The sequence below is a fragment of the Clarias gariepinus genome, chromosome 3 (genome assembly GCF_024256425.1).
Source record: "Clarias gariepinus isolate MV-2021 ecotype Netherlands chromosome 3, CGAR_prim_01v2, whole genome shotgun sequence".
NCBI classification, from domain to species: domain Eukaryota; kingdom Metazoa; phylum Chordata; class Actinopteri; order Siluriformes; family Clariidae; genus Clarias; species Clarias gariepinus.
The window spans coordinates 23,011,460-23,031,519 of NC_071102.1; the positions used below are offsets into that span (position 1 = coordinate 23,011,460).

At 38.9% G+C, this 20,060-nt stretch overlaps 1 protein-coding gene across 1 annotated transcript in view; it reads left to right on the top strand.

Annotated features, from left to right (window-relative positions):
• Positions 1-20,060, top strand: part of csmd3b (CUB and Sushi multiple domains 3b) — a 553,034-nt gene that overhangs the window by 152,665 nt on the left and 380,309 nt on the right. Inside the window, exon 4 of the mRNA XM_053491539.1 lies at positions 2,023-2,217. Coding sequence (XP_053347514.1) covers positions 2,023-2,217 — 195 coding nt within the window. The remainder of the gene's footprint in view (positions 1-2,022; positions 2,218-20,060) is intronic.

The window sequence follows — 20,060 nt, forward strand, 5'->3', positions numbered from 1 at the left end:
AGTATAGTAGTGTAGAATTTATTAGTTTGGGTTTGTTTTCCCCCAACGAAACCTAGATGCTATTAGTTTTCCTCTCTGGCATGCAGCTTTTTTAATATTCCGCCTCAATGAGCTGCCTACCATCCTGAGAGGCTTGATGCATGCATCATCCTCTAGGTGTGTGTGTGTGTGTGTGTGTGGGTTTGGTGCTGATCATGGAGTATGTGAGTGCAGTTTTGTTTTGGATGCTGTCCTGGTGCCTGTGGTGTTTTACCCTGGTGAAAGAATGATGTTGCTGGCGATAACAAATCTGAATGACTAAATGTACAAGTCCCGTCCAAGTGGATGAGAAGAGATGAGGGGAAAAAATTGGCTTGTGATCTACAGATTAATACACACTACACCAATTAAGTGAGGTCTTGGCTCTGTTCTAACTTTCGCAAAATAAACTGTTGTTTTGACAGTCCTTTATTTGCCTTTGGCAACCTTGTTGGCTTTTCAGATGTAAAAACCTAAGGAGGAGTGTAATTTTACAGACTATAAACACCAACATTTAATCCCAAATTGGTGCTTCTGTAAGTTGAAGCTGCCTAAAATGCCTCGTTTACAATGAGGTCCTATTGAGGTGCACTGAACGCAGGGCCAATATCTAGATTCAAGATTCAAAGAACTTTATTAATCCCAGCGGGAAACTGCTTTAATATATATCTAGTGCTGAAATATAGGCAGGATGGTCATCCTGGTTAAAGGATCAATACAGGTAGACTTAAAATGACAAAACTACATTGAGGCACAGTCATTTACAGCATTTATTATATATCTAACGTATATATCACTTCTTGTTATAGGTTAATAGGCGGCCTGGTGGCTTAGTGGTTAGCATCTTCCTGTCTCAGTGCTTGGAGAGTTTCCTCCGGGTACTCAAGTTTCATCCCACAGTCCAAAGAAATGCAGATTAGGCTAATTAGCGTTCCCAAATTGAACATGGTGTGTACATATGTGTGTGCCCTGCAATGAATTTGTCCCCTGTCCAGGAATAATCTTCAGGCCCCCCGTGACCCTGTATACAGGATAAAGTGGTATAGAAGATGAGTGAGAGAGGAAAAGGATAATGGTTGTTACCACTGCAGTGGGCATAGACAGGACTGTAGGACATCTAGGGAACCCTAGAAACAAGTAACTTTTGGGGAAATACCGATTAAATCCATAAAAACATCAGCACACCAATGAGTAAAATCTAATTTTTAGGAAGACAACTTAAAGACATTTTAAGGAATTTAACATGGTATGGCCAAAGGTATTCAACCTCCAATTTTGAAAAATGTGTGCCAAAACGTACCTCATTCCTCGAATGACAACTAGGAGCTAGGTCCAAAAAGTTGTACTCCTTTCCTACTCCTACAGTTTCTGGAAAAGGCTCTAGATCATGACTGTTTTATGACAACCCAGTTTGGTGATTCTTCTGCTCACACTCAGCTGATTTAACTCATCTGTTAATTGCCAGGTTCAAAGGGTGTGTTTAAGTGTTGGTGAGTTCTGGACACTCGCCCTCCAGGACAGGATTTGAACAACCCTGCTCCAAATGCTTCCTTATTGCTTCTCGACCAGTATAGTGTGATGAAGCTATACAGAAATAAAGTTTTTGGAAGGAAGGACTTGTGTGGATGAGTAGAATAATAATAAGAAGAATAATACAGACTTTTACAGCCAGAAAGTTTTGAACAGGAAGTCCATATGTCGGTTTTACCGTACTGTATTATGAAAATTATTTTGCTATGGTCTATGGCCTGCTTGTTTTCACAACTTCTGTCAAAGATTCTGAAAAACCTCTTGCCCTCAAATCATCAGTATTTACAGAAGGAGAAGTTACACGAAGTTGCTGTTTTGGGTTGAGGCATGAAACTTTTTTCGGCATATACTGTATCTGTACATGAACCTCTATTAAATATTCATTAATATAAAAAAAATGTCAAGAAAAAAAAAATTTGAGGGCAATACTTTGTGGAGATTTGTTTTTATGATGTCTTTTTTTCTCATTCTCAGAATTGCAGAGCAGCTCATGTGGGAACCCGGGCGTTCCTCCTAAGGGAATCCTGTACGGAACCCGCTTTAACGTTGGGGACAAAATCCGCTACAGCTGTGTAAGCGGCTACGTGTTAGATGGCCATCCCCAACTCACCTGCGTGACCAACGCAGGCAATGCCGCTGTATGGGACTTCCCTGTCCCTATCTGCAGAGGTAAGCACTGAACAGTTCACTCTTTAAATGTGATTGCTGCATGATGGGATGTTCACTATACACTGCATATGTAAAGTATGTGTGTGCTCTCGCCGGTGGCGTACAGTCCTTCTGTGATTCTAGAGCTTTGGCAGGGTTCATCTGACCTATAGAGATTTGCACTAAAAGTTCATACATACGCTACAGTTGTGAGGTCATAAAAGAACTTATACATTAAGGAGTTCTTATAGTCTACAGTATATTTATAGAAAATCCATCCAAAGGCCTAGATAACCGAGGCGGTACGCCATTTCTGTTGGGTGGAGTTTGTGTGGTGGTCCTACAGTATGTATGATGTGTGTGATTTTCTGCATGGGTTCTTTAATGTACTGTACATTTTGACTAACCTTAGTCATCTGTGTTTAATAACCTGCCTTGATAGGATGTTTTAGGGGTTTTGCGTAGTCTGGATGGTGGATTTTAATGGAATGTGTTTTGTTGTTAGTGTTAGAGAGATACTAAGTTTGTACATCCATTGTATTTTGGCTACGTTTACACTGCAGGTGTCGATGCCCAATTCTGATTTGTTGCCGATATCTGATTTTTTTGACCGTCTGTTTACACGTTCTTTCAACTATGACTTATATCCGATACACGTGTTTACACTTGCCATACCATCTGAAACATCGCGCATACTTAAATGGAAGTTCTTGCGCTCCACACTAACCAAGATAGACAAAGGTGAAGTATGCTTGACGCTCTGCGATATATGCAAAGTTCGCAAACGTCTCCATGGTTTTAAAACGGAGTAGAATAAAAAAAAACGGCATAATTGCAGCCTGCGCATATGCTTCTTTCACCAAACACTGATTTCTTAATGTTATTTAGCTCAAAGTAAGTTTTAAGTGGGGGAGAGGGGGGGGTGGTGCTTTTCCTTTTTCATGTCACCTGCGATGTTATAATTCCACACGCGCTTCCACTGGAGAATAACATTACGTCATTAAACCGCGAAGAAGTCGCAGTTTTAATGACGTACAGAACACAATGACTCAGGAAATCCGATCTGTCTGTTTACACGACAATCACATTAGCACATATCTGATTTATATCTGATTTATTTCCACCTATGAAGGGGGCCTGAAACCGATCTCGAACTATTGGAATGCATGCGTTTTTTTCCTGTTTACACGGACATAGAACATATCCGATGTGTGTCACATACGAGCAAAAAATCGTGATTGGGTCACATTTACCTGACAGTGTAAAGGGTAGTCTTTGCCCCTTATTATTGTCTGCCTTAATAAGGGAATGCTGGCTTTCATGTTTCTCCCTCCTTGTTAATAGTAATAAACCTTAAAGGAGTCATCCAGTGCCATTTTTCATTAAATGTTAATATGATTCTTTAGGGTCCTAATGTAAAATTGGTAATATACTTTAATTAAAAATTCTCAATGGTTGTGTAAAAAAACACTACTTTTACCTGGTAAAAACTAGCTTTGTTCTCAGCAACCTGTTTTCAGTACATGGTCCTTTAAATGCTTATGATCTCTGCTGAGCCCGCCCCCCAGTTCTGTGGGGGGTCTTCACATCACACGTGGGGTATAGCCACGGGAGTGTTGTCCAGTGCAGGCTCAGGCTCTATATTCCAGTTTTTCGCACTTTGGACTGCATTACCCACAAAGCATTGGCAATGCTTTGTGGGTAATGCAGTCCAAACTTAAAAACGCTGGAATATAGAGCCTGAGACTGTTTTCTTAAGTAGTTTTTGGTTTGATTTAAGTATGGAACCTACGTGGAAGTTTGTAATATCGCCTGGCAATGCAGAAATTTAAAGAATGGACATGCATCGACCCGTTTGTCTTTCTCATTACTGCATGGGCATGAATTAACGGGCTGTTACGCTGCCGCGAGCAACAACAACAAAAGCGGAGAAGCTTACTGAGAGAGATACAGACGCGATGTGTTTAGTGATGTGTTTACATGACTTTTTAATCATTGACAGACACCGTTATAAACCATCTAGCGTTACAAAGGTAAGCATAATATAGTTTTCCGACTACGTACACCGTTTGCAACTAGACAATCACCTCAATGCATTGTTTATTATAAACGTGTGATTAGGAGTTATATAGAGACGGATGTACATAGAGAAAACGACATAACCATGTTCTATGAGAGTGTAAGTTAACCAACACTCCGCATTCATCGTAATTATTAGAAAAGGCGATCTGCAAAGATTCATAGAAAAATAAATCACACCCACCGAGCCTGGTGAAGATGAAGCAGGAACACGAAGCGTTAGTACAGATCCATTTTTTAGGAGCAGCTTCCTAGCAAAACCTGCTTTATATTGACCCGCGTTTATAAAGCAGTCTGGTGAAAAATTATTATTGCAAACCTGAACGCATTTAGGTAGATTGGCGGGGACGTTACCTGCAAAAACTAAATTCAGCCACTGCGTCCTCAGCGGCTCAGATGTTGGTAATGAATGACAACTGCTGTGTTCGCTAATACACCCAACAACTGTACACAACACTCACTTAGGCGACATTTTGCTCCAGTGGCGAAAAACAATGGCCGACAGCTTCTTCTCACTCGGGGCGGGTCTTTGCTAAAACACCAGTGTCAATCAACTATAGTAAGGGGGCCTCTGTCAGTGTGGCGTCACATCGACAGGCATTTGAGATTGGTCTGATTTCAGAAGGGGCACCTTATTTTAATAAATGAAAAGAAAATCACTGGGCGGCTCTTTATTATTGTAGAGTTGTAGAGTGATTGTGTACACACTCTCCTTACACACATTTTAGTCCAAACATCTTGAAAAAGTGCATGTAGGACTGTATGACCCACTTTAACCAAGTTAATATAACACAGACTCCAAAAAAATTTTTTTTTAAATAGGTAGGTTCTTGATAAGCCAAGGAAAGGGAAAAAAACCCTATATGCTTTTGTATATAAGGTGGTATCAAAAAGTTTCAAGATTCTTGCGCAACTGATCCAGTCGATTTTACCGTCCGTCCTCGCTCAGGCGCCTTATGGCGCTTAGCCTCTGGGGGCGAATTCTCTAAAAAGTCTAAAAAGACAATGAGCATGCAGTCGGTCAAGTTGCCTCGCCTTTTTCGGTTGTGGAGCTGATGGGCTCTTACACTGTTGCATCATCTCAGGGTCGTACCCATACACCCAAGTTTCATCGCAGATAAATATCCTCAACATGAAGAACCGGTCATCCTTGGCATGGGGGCGGAGTTCTTGGCAAAATTAGATGCGATGTTCAGGTCAGCAGACTGGGGGTGAACTTGGCAGCAACTTCACATGTTTAAGGATAACTTTCGAGGATTGCCTGCAATGTTGTACATTGTTCTCCGACGATTATCATGCACAAGTTGCAGAATGGTTTTGACATTTTGGGGGGTTGAGCTTGTTGAAGGTCTGCTTGATCTCCCATCATCTTCCAACTCAAAACACCTCAAATTACTTATTGCAGCTTCGCCATAAACTTGCAGACAAATGTCTCTGTAAGGCATGTGGTCAAAATAGCAACAGTTGCACAGCTCCTGTTGTACACAGGACAGTGTATTTTAGCACACTGATCTGTTGGCGTGTAACAAAACTAGTCCTGAAACTTTTTGATACCACCTGGTATGTTTGTGTAAATGTGATAGAGATAATTAATTATCTTTTCATTATAAAGCACCTCCAAGAAATCCATAGTTATCCTTAGTTGTGCTGTTTCCCAGTGCATCTGCTGCACAGAAACATTACACTATAATTTTCTTTACTAGCATATGCTAAATAAAAGGTCATTATTGTGCTGGTATTCATGATTCTGTTCCCTATAGCGTATCAGGCTTTAGAGTCTGTGTGAGGTCTTTGTTCCAAACATATCATGGTTTGTTGTTCCATGCTCACAGCTATTAAAATGTCCACAGAAGTAAATTCTTATAGTGAAGCGGAGATGATAGCCTTTGCATCATGCTCGTTTTTTTTTCTCGTGAAAATTGCCATGTTAGCTGAGGTAGAATGACAAATAACCGAGAGTGGTTCAGTGCGAAACATTCTCCCACCCTAGAGAACAGTCAGAACTGGAAGTAGTTTCACGTGCCAGCATGTGTACTCCATACAGGGATTTATCTTGGCATATGTGATACTACCCACTGTCAATGAAATTGCAATTTATAGAATGCTTTGTGCAAGAAAAGATGTAGCCACGAGTGTGAATAATCAGACTGTGACTCTTGCGATGTACATGTCTTAGGCTCAGGGGAAATATAGTGTTGGTGATATGAGTTCAGTTACTGGCAGATGGATAAAGAGAAGAGAAGAATACATACAGGGTTTTATGTAGCTTTTTTGGCATTTTTCACTCGTTACAGATAAACAGAAGGAAAGACCCTGTTAGATTATCCAATGGTTAAGCTTATGAAGGAACGTTTGGATCAGGCAGCACCTTCGGATTAAGACGATGTTATTAGAGATATACAGTACTGTGAAAAATACAGTACAGGTGCTAAAAAAAAACTATTTTTAATGCACTATATGGATTGACCAAACTGGCAATGACGTTGTATCCAAATACTGTACATATATTTCAATATGGACTTACTCCCCCCTTTGCAATTAAACCAGCTTCCACTCTTCTTGGAACGCCGTCTACAAGATTTTGGAGTGTTTCTGTGGGAATTCATTCTGTAGAGCGTTTATGAGATCAGGCACTGATGTTGGACGAGAAGGCCTGGCTTGCAATGTCCAGTTCCAGTTCATCCCAAAGATGCTCAATAAGATTGAGGTCAGGGCTGTGTTTGGGCCAGTCAAGTTTTTCCACACCGAACTCATCAAACCATGTCTTTATAGTGCTTGCTTTGTGCACTAGGGCATGGTCATGTTGGAATAGAAAAGGGCCTTTACCAAACTGTTGCTACAAATTTGCATAGAAACATAGCATTGTCCAAGATGTTTTGGTATGCTGTTAAGATTCCCTGTGGTTCAGGGACATGATTGATTGAAACACCTGAATTCAATAATTAACAGGTTTGGCCAAATCCTTTTAATCATATAGTGTATCCTTTGAATACATCCAGGCAAACAAAAACAAAAAAATCAGATTGCAGTCATTGCAAAATTATTGTTACTTTTTAATGAGCAAAAACATATTATATAATATAATATTGTATTATATACATTAGGTAACATACAATAGTATTTCCTTTTTATAAATAATATTGTAATTAATTCTAATAAACAAATTACTGCTCCTATTGTATTCTCCCACCCTTATTCCTCTCATGTAAATTCTAATCATTACTAAACAATCAATTCTGAACATTTGCATTACAACCACCTACAGTTCATTATAACTATTAGGTTCCCCTTGTGCAACTGGGGCAGCTCTGGGGCCGTGACACCACAAACCTCTGGGGATGCTGTGTTGTCTGATGTCTTGGGTGCTGTGGGGCTCCCCAACTGGGCCGCTGGAGGATTGGACTTGTTTGTCCTCTTTGTCATCCCATGGGAGCTCAATCAGATAGGGAGTTGGGTAATGTGGAGGCTGGGTACATGGCCTTGGGCTCTTTGCCTGCCAAGCCCCTGTGTGGCAGGCTGTGGTACACTGGGTGTTCTGCTGCTCTTGTATTGTGGCCAACATTGACTTTTTTTAGCGATTTGTGCTGCATTAGCTGTTCTGTGGAACAAGACTGGCCAGCTGGCCATTGGTCCCTACTGACATAAATAAGCCTTGGGTGCCCAAGATCCTGTCACCAGTCCATAATTGATGGGTCCATAATGTTCTGAAATTTCATTAAAATTCTAGTTAGCTTTGTGAACATTACCACTGTAAAATATGGTGAAGGATCAGGTATGCGTTGTCATTGCTGGTTCACAAGTTCTTGAAGTTGAAAGAAGTTTCAGCATACAGTAGTTTAACCCAAACCCAGGTTGCCTCTGGCAAGAGGTTTATACTTCTTGGCAACAGATCATGGATATAGCTTTTATCAGGATGATTATTCGAACATGCTTTTAAATTAGCACTAAAAATAAAGGAACAGAGTTTCAGTGGTTTAAAAATAACCGGCTTAAACTCCAGATGTACATCTGACTAAAAACTTGTGTCTGAATTGAAGAGGAAAGTGGAGGAGTAGATAAAGATCTACCTACAGGTGTCTCCAACCTTACCAGACATTACAGAAAGTGACTCATTGCAGGGCAGAGATGACTAAATATTAATTGTAACGGATTTGCAAGACATACTGGACGGGGTTTTTCATACTCTATTGTTCCTTTATTTTTCATTAAAGAGTTAACTGTGAGCTTGGCATTCACTCCATTTAAAAGGATGGTTTATATTTAGTGTTTGTTTTTTTCTTTTTCTTTTCCTGGATGACAGCAATGTCACATCCTTCAAGCTGTTAGACTTACATATGAACCCTCCTTTTAGCTTCATAGACTACACTACCTGATTTCCATTTATTTTAGGAAATCAGGTAGTCTATGAAACTGCCAAAAAAGTATTATATTATATATTCATTAGTAACAAACAAACAAAAAAAAACATTGAAAGTTTAAAGTAAGAAACCTTTACCAATAGAACATCCGCAAATGTCAGCATTATGGTGAAATCTGGTAATAAATGGACCTCCAGACTCGGGCTTGGCGGTGTTAAAAGCACTCAGGGATTATTTGTTGTTCTCGGCTGCTTCTTATTTCCACCGCTGATTGTGTGATGAATGGTTTTAGCTGCCACTTGTTAACCTGAACCTGTCTGCACTGCACACTCTGGCTTAAAATTTACGGTTTGCTGAATAGTATTCTACATCCATTTCAAGTCAAGTAGGTTCTTACTGTCATCCCACTTTTATAATTTAGATAAAATGTTCCTCCAGAATTGTGGTGCAAGTTCTAAAACAATAAAAAAAATAAGCACAGTACAATACACATATGGTGAAATTACATTACTTGTTTTTATAGGCCCAAAAAAAGGGCATGTACTGTAATATTTTGATGTGACCTGTAACTTTGATTACAGTGCCCGTTTATTTCCCTGCAGAGTTGCAAAACCTTTTGACCCAGATTTTGTACTGATGACAGAATCGTCAAGCCACTTCATAGTGTCTCCGCTAGCACATCCCATAGAGTCTTAATGCGGTTTGAGGACTTCATATGTGACAATGATTCCTCATTCTCCCAGAACCACTCTTTCACTATTTGAGTCCTTCAATATGACCATGCCATCAGAAAAGAAAAAAAAAAAATGGGTTACCCTGGTAAGTCATCAGCTGACTTCATTTTATTGCCACATACAGTAAGACCTGACTAACTGAAGCAACCCCAGATCACTCCATTCGCTTCCCTTCTTACCCTGATGCACCCACCGCTCTGAAAAAGTGTACCTTAACCATTTTTCATCGCTCCAATGCTGTCTAGCAATTTTTAACAATGTGACCTTTTTCTAATCACATTTCTGGCAAGACGTTGACTTTTCATCACTATCGTTCTATGTTTAATAATGTGTTGGATAGTTCTTACTTCAAATCCAGTAATTTAAGCAACCACTTAGTTATTTTTGTGCCTGATTCAGGCAAATAAAGTCTGAATCAGGCCATAAATGAGAAGCTACTCACTGAATCAGTTGGGGTTAAAAGAAATGTTGCCAGTTGAAACAATGTTATCACTTTACAATGTATTACAATTTATTTTATTCATTGAAATCAAAATGCCACCTTTCTTTGGCCGGACAGTAAAAATTATATAGTGCTAACAACGCAGACTAACATCGTTATGACAAGGTACTGTAGGTGGTGTAATTAGCAAAATTTGAGCAAAAAGGATTCCCAATTTAAATTGGTTAATGGACTGCATCGTTGACTAACTGTGATCATTTAGTCAAAATATCAGCATGACCCTACAAATGTGTAACATTCTATCGGGATATTAAAACTATTTCCCATTCACAGCACAACAACTAAATAACAATAAAAATGATACAGTAGACAACTTTGACACAATTGTTTTTACTACATGTACATATGAGTGGTGTCCATGTCAAAATAGACTAGACTTTTAACTATGCAGGATAACAACTGAGTTGAGAGTAAAAACTACCTTTATTACTGCTTTAGCATGGCAGGGGATTATATACAGTAGAGGAATGAAGGTGAAAAAAAAAGTTTATAACTATTCTGTTATTCTGCACAATCAAAAGTCCCAGTTTGACTTGATCGTCCCTTGCGTTACGTTCTGTGTTTCACACAAAAGAATTTCAGGAATTTCATACATATATAAGACTCTATTTAACCTGCCAACCTTTATGCATTGTGCTTAAGAGCATCACATTTAGCATTGTAGTACATTAATAATAATAAAATATTAGATGAGCCAGTAGGCATATGGATCTTGCACTTTTGACATTTACAAAGGTGTTAACTTTATGCATTATTTTTTTTTAGTTTTGAGAGAACTTGCAAAAAAAGAAGAAGATTAAATTCAATCCAGTAAAGCAAATAAAATATGCACTTCAGGTTTTATTCTCATATTTACATGAACGGATTTCGCAGAGAATTTAAGGCATTTAGAATCACAAAATTATTTTTGTCATGTTTACTGAACCACTGAATCTTTTTTTTTTTTTTTTTTTTATGTGGCAACGGCACCAAAAATGTCAAAAATGGCACTTTGGTTTTTGTGTCCAAAAAGGCCAGATTTTTTGAGAAAATTGAAAAGGCCTGCACAGCAAAGGTTCAAACAGGGTTTAACACTTTACGAATAACTTTATTAGGAATGATAATGAAACAGAGATAAAAATGCAGTTTATTTGCTGTGCTCTCCTGCTAGTCACACTTCAGTTATGTCCAACAAATGAGCGCCGAACCATCAGTGCAAAAGAGTAAAAATTAAATTTGCTGTTTCTCGAGATACTATCAAAAAGTTTCCAAATTAGACGCCTTAAAACCTGGCAGTAGAATTGTCTATGAATTCTCCATGAAAATGTGCCACGAATGTCGAAAAAGACAATGAGCATGCATCGGCAGAACTGCGAACCTGCCTCGCCTTTTTTTGTCATGGAGCTGATGGGCTCCTTCACTGTGAAGACCGCTGCTTCGTCTCAGGGTTGTACCCATACACCAATGGGAAACATTTTAATATCGCCTTGTACTGTATGTCTGTATTAGGGCGTCTGTATTAGAGCTACCGTATGTCTTCTATTAGAGCATGGTTTTTATATATTGTGTGTTTATTACACTCTGTATATGTCGCTGATGTTTAAATATTGATATCTGTTTTTTTGTCAGGAGCTGTTGACGTTTGAATACATCTGTATTCTGGGCTTTAAAATTACTCCTATACACAGCAATTATCTACAATGTTAAAGTGCCTCCTCACCATGACCTTAGAAGCGAATGCATATAATTAGGGTTGGAGGTGTATCCAAATAATTTACAAGTTTATAAGGAAGCTTGATTGTGTGTATTTAGTGCACTGTTGCTTCAGGGAGCCTTAAGCAGGCTGTCATGTCAGAGTATGAAATCAACATGACAGCTCCGCCACGCAGGTATTTTTGTCGACGCGGGAGATTTTGTAAGGTCTGTTCATCCTAGATTACCCCTAACCTCAGTATTATGAGGCATTACCATCAATTCATGTCAGGTACCCCAGGGTGTACCCCACCAGCACTTTTTTTTAATATTATTATTATTGTGAAGGCAACTTTGTGCACAAATGTATTACATGGTAATTTAGAGAAACGTGTTTGTTTTCTTTATTTGGACAGCCAAGTCAAAATGGAACAACAAAATGAATTTTTAAAAAAAATAGAAAGAAAGAAAAATCAATGTGGCCTTTTGTGGCCCCGAAACACAGGCATTTTGTGTCTGGACATCCTCCAGGCAAGCGTGGAGGGCATTTTATTAACATAATGAGTATGCTACTCCAGGCCAGTAAACTTTTACTGCTGTTAAACAAGGAATATGGTTCTGGATGTCTACAGTTTGTGCTAGAGGTCGAGAGTACAGTACCGATCCAGCAAAACTCAAGAGCTGTGGTTTGTCATAAAGAAAGATTTCTATACTCTTAATTAGGCAGATATAAAATAACTCCATCTATGGAAATGGCTTATATCTGGAGGTTGACTTTTTGGCTCGAGTAATGTCTCGGGCTGAAATGAACATTACAAGCTTAAGTGCCTATTTATCATCGGCTGCACTCACCGCCGTCTCATGCCGCCAACATACTTTTTGTGGAAACAGCATTTGGCTCATCTGGATCGGAAATACATGCATAGTATATCCATATGACCATATATGCATATCATCTTATAGCAAAATATGATAATGCATGTTGCAGATGTACGACTTTTGCCAAGGTGTGAAATTCCACAGAAGCAAATATAAAAGCGCATCTTGGCAAAGGTAGCCCTGAAAATGCTGAGAGATGCAAAAAATTTTTTTCTTTTTTTTTAAAAAGTGGCGGTGTAGGAACATTGTGCATGAACAACATCAGTGTGGTCACGTTAATTATCTTTACTAGCTGAAATATTGTGCATAGAAACAAACTATGTGGATCTACTTTAGCTATGGCTGCATTTATTCATGTTTTCTCAAAACAGGGCACAACTACTGTATCTGCATTCAGTTCTACAAATTATCCTTTTTTTTAAAGACAGGATTCCTCAAAGCACATGATAATTTTAAAAATGTAATTATTAACATTAGCATTGATGATAGGTTTTGATATAATAAACCAATTTTGATATGCACTTGATATTAATGAGGTCACAGTGTTCCATGTGGGAATGCCTGGTTTCAGTCTTAAACTGGATCATAATACTGTAAATGAACATAGTGTACTGTGAACATAGTACTGTAAATCTTATGCATTGACTCCAGCAAGGCACTACACTATAACATGTATTGGGTGAATGAAATGCACAGCTTATTATCTTTTAAGGTGGACTTTGAGCTACAGTATGTACTGTAGTTAGTGATGTGATGCTGTAAGTGTTCTACACCGGTGGCATATTGGCTCACATAAAAATATATGAAGTGTAAAAGGTAAGTGCCAGGTCAAAATAAAAGTGCATGTTGCATGTAAAAAAAAAAGAAAGAAAGAAAGAAAGAAAGATCATATCCTCTCTGTATTCAAAATCTGCTTTAATTTGTTGCCTGAATGAAACATTATATCTTGATGCTAACCATATTTACATTAAAAAGATACTGTATTGGTTTTTGGACTTAAATGTTAACGCCTAAGAATATAGGCTTTGTGCATACTGCATTATTTCATTTAGTCTGGGTAAAGTTTAATGATGTATACACTAAGTGTACAAAGACTTAAATTGTTAATATGTAATTTGGCCAGCACCAAAAAAAAAAGTATGATCTAGCTCAGTTTTATTGCGAGATGTTGCTGAAATGCCAGTTAGCCTAATCTGCATGTCTTTGGACTGTGGAAGGAAACTGAAGTACCCAGAGGAAACCCACCAAGCATGGACAGAACATGCAAACTCCATGCACACAGACCCGAGGTGGGAATCGAACCCTCGACCCTGGAGGTGCAAGGTGCAAGTGCTATAGGTTGAAAATTTGGGGCAGTGGTGCCTGGCTGAAGGTTACTGGGTTCCTGACTGGAATGCTGGTGGTCGAGCCACAGCACCATCAAGTTGCAACTGTTAAGCCCTTGAGCATGAATCTTACCCCTCCCTGCTCCACCACTGTATACTAGTTGACCCTGCACTCTGACCCCAGCTTCTTAATTGGGATATGTGTGGGAAAAAATCAGGTCACTAAGCTTCCACTGTTGGGTCCTTGAGCGAGGCCCTTAACCCTGTCTGCTCCAGCGGGCCGATACTGTGGTGTGACCTTAGCTTTCTTACAAAGCTGGGATACTGTTTGCTAAGAATAAAGAATTTCACTGTGCACTTTACCAAATAAAGTCTTATTCTTCTATATGTGTGTACAGTATATATAATGGCACCCAAGTTGTCAAAACTGGGGTGCCACTATATATACACACAAAGCTTTTTTCCCCCTGTATTGTTATTAAAAATCTGTATACAAAAAAGCCAAAGCATAACTGAGTAGTTAATTACACCAGCTTTACACTAACTTGTTCATCGTTAATTCATGAAGAAAATATGTTTTGATTAATCATAGCTAACTTTTAAAATGATAGAGGTATAGTTCAGGATTATTATTAAAATACGCCCAAAATATAACACCTCTATTTTCCCGGTACTAACTGTTCTATTTACTAGCACGTACTTGCACCTTTAACAATAGGTGCTCTGCCCCTGGAAATATTGATGCGTCTGTCATATTGCAACTATTCTTTGCCCTAGGTAAATGCTAAAAGTGGTGGTTGGATTGGTAATTGATGGCCTTTTGTGGTCAAATCGATTTATGAACTGAACAAATTTTCATCTTCAGTCTGAGCGACGGTCTCTGTGCTGACAGCGCCACATCTGTTGGGAACAAAACAGAAATTCATCCAGAAAGGGAAAAAAAATTATTTGGTTAGGCTCAGCATTTTTTTAAAGTTTTCAGGAAGTTTTTATGAGCTCTTAGAAAATTCTCAAACTCAATGTCACTTTAAAAATAAAAAATACTTTGCTGTCAAGGATTTTCCTTCTTCAAAGAAAGGTCTTTTACTTCTCTAGATCAGGTAGTTTAGGATTAAAGTGTACTTCAGAGACTCAATTTCTAAAATATGTGATGGATGGATGGATCTTATCAGCTAAATGGGGCATGTTGGCAGTAGGGAAATTTTCAGGAAGTCAGGAAATCACGACCAAGCATGGGGCCTGGAAGATTTTTCCAACAATACATGATGTTCCAGGAATTCAAGGAGCTGTTGGTCCCTCAGGGGCTCCTTTGTAAATATTGCATCAGAAAACCCGCTTGTCTCTGGCAGGAGGGAACATCTTGGCTGTGGAGGGTTCTTTAAACAAGGTAATCACCCCAAACGTCAGAATCAGCACACGGAAAGTTGGATTTGAACCTGTTTAAAACATGTGGTCTTAATTTGAAAAAAAAAAACAAAAAAAAAACAGTTTAATATAAAGACATGTTTAGCATTGAGGACTGGAACCAGACCCCTCTACACATGTCTACAATTTTGTTGGACAACACAGGAAAAGATTCAGTGCTGTTTAAATAATGCTATACAATGCATAATTCATTTGTGGTGTTTTGGTAACCCATAATTGCTCATTATTTATTAATGGTCCAAAAAACTCTGCAGCTGATTATGATTGATTTTTTTATTAGAGCAGCGAACATACTGTAGATGTGACGTTCAGGTCATAAAGTTTAAATTTTACAGTGCTTGGAAAAATCAATATCAGAAAGAAATGGGGTCTTACTTTTTTATGATATGCAACATATTAAAAGCACAAAGTTGTGATCCAGAAAAGATCTTTATCAGGTTAAACTGTAAGGTTTTCCAGCTGTTACATTTCAGGCACATTTAAAAACTTAAATCATGACTACTAGGATGGAATGGAAGCGTTTCTTGCTGTCATAAAACCACAGGCCATAAATGTTTTGTATAAAAGTCACATGCTTGTTCTGTATCAGACTCCAAAAATAAAATGCCATAGAAAAAAAAGCTTATTGATGTATTCAATGTATGCCATTTGCTGTGCATATATCTAAGCGGCTACTCCAGAAAAAGCTGCATGCTACTGTATGACAATCACATCTAGTATTTTTATAGTCTGATAAATGTTTCGACGGCGTGGTGGCGTAGTGGTTTGCACTTCCAGGGGCCGGCCTTAGTTCCCACCTTGTGGGGTCTATGTGTGTGCATGGAGTTTGCATGTTGCCTGTGCTTGGTGGGTTTCCTCCGGGTACTCTGGTTTCCTCCCACAGTCCAAAAACATGCAGATTAGGCTAAGTGCCAGTCCCAAACTGCCTCGTGCCCTAAGTCTCTTGGTATAGGCTACAGGCTCCCCGCGACCCTGTATAAAAGATTAAGCTGTATAGACAATGAGAGCGTGATAATTGTTTCATCATGAGCTCTTCCACTGTAATACTGGTAGACACATTAATCAGCTTTAATATTAAAAACATTAACATTGTGACCACATACAGCAGGTTTTGAGTTTCCCTTGTACAATTGGAGTAGCTCTGGCATTTTGGGGTGTGGCTCCACAGAGCTCTGGGTGTACGCTGTGGTGTCTGGCATCGTTGGCAAGATAATGGCAGCAGATTTTTTAGGTGCTGAAGGTTGTTCAGTTGAGCCGCCATGGATCACACTTGTTTGTCTGTCGCATCTCTTTGGCATCAGTTCGGTATTTAGGGAGTTTGGAGGCTGGGTCACTGGCCTTGGGCTCTTTGCCTGCTGGGCCCCTTGTGTGCCAGGCTGTGGTGCACTTAGAGTTCTGTTTCAAAGTCAGCATTGACATTTTGCAAAGAATTTTGCTAAATTTTCTTTTCTTCGAGATTGGACCAGACATGCCAGTCTTTGCTCCCCTTGGGTGTTAGGTGAGTCTGCAATGCCCATAATCCTGGTGTATTTACAGTGGGGCAAAAAAGTATTCAGTCAGCCACCAATTGTGCAAGTTCTCCCACTTAAAATAGGTATACCTCAACTATGAAAGACAAAATAAGAAAGAAAAAAAAAACAGAAAATCACATTGAAGGATTTTTAATGAATTGGGGTTGGGGTTGAGATCTAAAAACTGGCTAGGCCACTCCAGGACCTTGCACAATTGGTGGTTGACTGAATACTTTTTTGGCCCATTGTATATACACCAGGATTATGGGAATTCCAGGCTCTCCCAACGCCCTCCCAAAAAAAGACGAAAAGGGCAGAAGGCTTGACAGACTTTAATGTGTGTTTTATTATGCTGCTGCTTTTGAATTCACTTCAAGCAAATGATAAATAATTTACTGAACTTGAACTTGATCTATGGAAAGAAAAAAACAAGAAATGCCAGAAGCTTTATAGGCAATATTCCTTAGCCTTTAAGCACTGTAAAGCAAATCCTTGCGCTGAATACTCCGGATTAACACTCCGATGTGTTCCTGCCTTTCTGGCTTGTATGGTACAGCACGTCTTAAACTATGTTTTAGAGTTTCTGTTATCTTCTGATAGGCATGCAAAGCCCAAAGGGATGGTTTATGGACGGTTAGAACACATCAGGAATTCTGGTCTTTATACCACAATCTGCGTGTTGGATTAAATGCAAACACATACTGTAGGTTCTATGAAAAGAAAAAAAGAAGGCTACTGAAAAAGAAGAAAGAAAGGTATTAGGAAAAAAGTCAATTTACAAGAAACACTCATCTGTCACTGGCTTCCCAGTCGTTTCTCTGTTCATACATATATTTTAATGATGATTTAACTGCTATGGGCTAGCAGTCACGATGGAACAAAGTAGAGAACAGCAGAAGTTTTGAAGGTCAGGCACTCGTAGCAATGGTTCTGGAAAAGCCCCGTAAATATTCATCGCATGAGTGAGAGAATCAATAAGCCTCTAAGGACGTTTTGCCCCTTAATTAACCAATGAGCTATTTATCCACTTTAGCTAAACTGTTTTAAAAAGCAGAACTCATATTCAAGCTTTCACACCAAATGCAACAGAGCAGAACAGATTCCTCGCGAATGCCTCGCGCATTAAATATTCATATGCTATTTTGAATACAAAAAGCCTGCATGCAGTATTTAAAATGAATGCCACATAACTACTTTTAAATGCACTGCAGGGCACAAGAGTTTCACAACATATACATTCTTTTTATTTATTTTTTTATTCTCCTTACAAATTAAATCTTAAATAAAACATGTCTCATAAACATGAGTGATTGGAACAACAAGTCCTTATTATTAACGACGGTGCTTCTGCGTCAGACTAATGCGTTCTGATATCAACAAAATGTGTGGTATAATTAATCAATTCTGTTCTACATTGAGAATATGAGGGATGAATTAAGGTGGATCATTTTATTTATTCTGTTTAATAAAGCCAAAAGTTGTGTCAATAGCTTACAACAGGGAGTAAGCCTAAGGGAAAAAACATAGAATTAGTTTATCTAGGTTGTTTTAAAAGTTCTCCCATCATACTGTACACTGGATCCAGATAACAAATAACTTTAGAACAAGCGCACAGCATGCAATCCTACATTAATCAGTCGCTCCTTTCTTTGCTGCAGTAAATATATATATATATATATATATATATATATATATATATATATAATTTTTTTTTTGTTTTCATTTTCCTTTAACTTTGCCTGGTTGCTGTGGCAACAAGCTGAGAACATCAGCCCAGGCTTCTCTGTCCACAGCCACAGATTACAACTTCTCCTGAGGGATCACCCAGACATCTAACTGTAAGATGTAATCTTTCTCGCAGCAGGTCCTGGGTCTGCCCTGGGCTTTCCGTCCAGTGGGATGTGCCTGATACAATTCCAGCATGGGCTGACCACAGGGAATTCTCATAAAGCGTCCAACCCTCGTTGGCTGGTTTCTCTTGAGTTGGAGACTAATCCCAGCAGCCTTGGACAGGAATCTCACATGTGCTTAGTGTACGAGTAATCTTATTCGTTTGCTCACTGCCTACAGCTCATGAGCTCATGTTTGTAGACAAGGATAGGGAGAGAGGTGGAGCTCTAACCAGAGGACTTAAACTGAACTTAAGCTTTATGACAATGGGTTGATATAAAGACACTGGCTAATTTCTGACCAGATCTCGTATCTTTTTTCATTGTTTATGAATAGAATTGCAATAGAATTGGGATAGTTTTTATTTTATTTTTTTTTTTATCTGTCTTACATCAAAATGAAGGTGCATATAAATACATTACAATAGGTCTTTGTCGTTCTACATTTAAGATAGGAAGTTCGGATCATTTTAGTGACTCCAACTCGATGCAGCTCAGTGGGACTGCAGAAGTTTATATGAATCTTAGCTGAACTTTGAAATGCCTATTTGCTTTTGGAATTTGACCCTGATTACTTCGTTTTTACAGTTCATTGGTGGATCAGTGGTAGGTTTCTCGTCTGTCATGCGAAAGGCATCGGCTCGATTCCCAGTCAATGCCCGAACCCCATCCACTGGATGCAGTGCTGGTTCCATTCCCGGATAAAATGAGAGAGTTGTATAAAATCTGTGCCAAGCTTGTGTGCAGAAAGCTTGCAAGCTGTGATGACCCCTTGCCAGGAGCAGCTAAAAGACCAACAACAAACTTTTGTATTTGCATTCCTGGTAATAAACTTCACTCAGTGCACAGAGCAGTAAAAAATCATAACAGCCAAGACCATTTGTAATGTAATTATTTAAATGCAGCTTAATGTTAATTGAAGACAGACTTCAAAAAACCCTAAACTAACCAACCTTTCAAACTCCTTTGTGGATCCAGACCTTGTCATGGTCAATGAGACTATTTTAGTTCAGTGAACCTCAGGGTTTAGGTTAAATGTTGGTGCCCATGGAAGATGGCCCTTATTAAAGATTTAGAAAGGAATGTAAGTACCATGTATGGGGTAAGGCAACTTGGGTGCACCAGTGGACTCAGGCCTGTGGAAGGTGTTCCCAGTGGGGTACCTACTGTAAATAAACCCAGGTCTGGCTCAGCATGAAGTGGGGACTTCAAAGCATATTTTGAGCTCACAAGTTGCCAGATGAAGTGGGAAAAGTCAGGCGTTCGTGTTAGTTAAGTGGTATGCGTGTTAAGTGCTTGAACAGATAAAAACTGCATGTCCATAAAGGAAATATAGAGTACACCACTTTTTGACATTAAGTACAGAAATATCTTTTTTATTTATTATTAAATGGAGAAAGTTTAATTTAGCAGACACTCAAGTGGTCTCTGTGTATCTTTCTCATTTTAACGCCTGCATTTTTTTTCCTGGCCACAGCCTTGTTTGTGTGA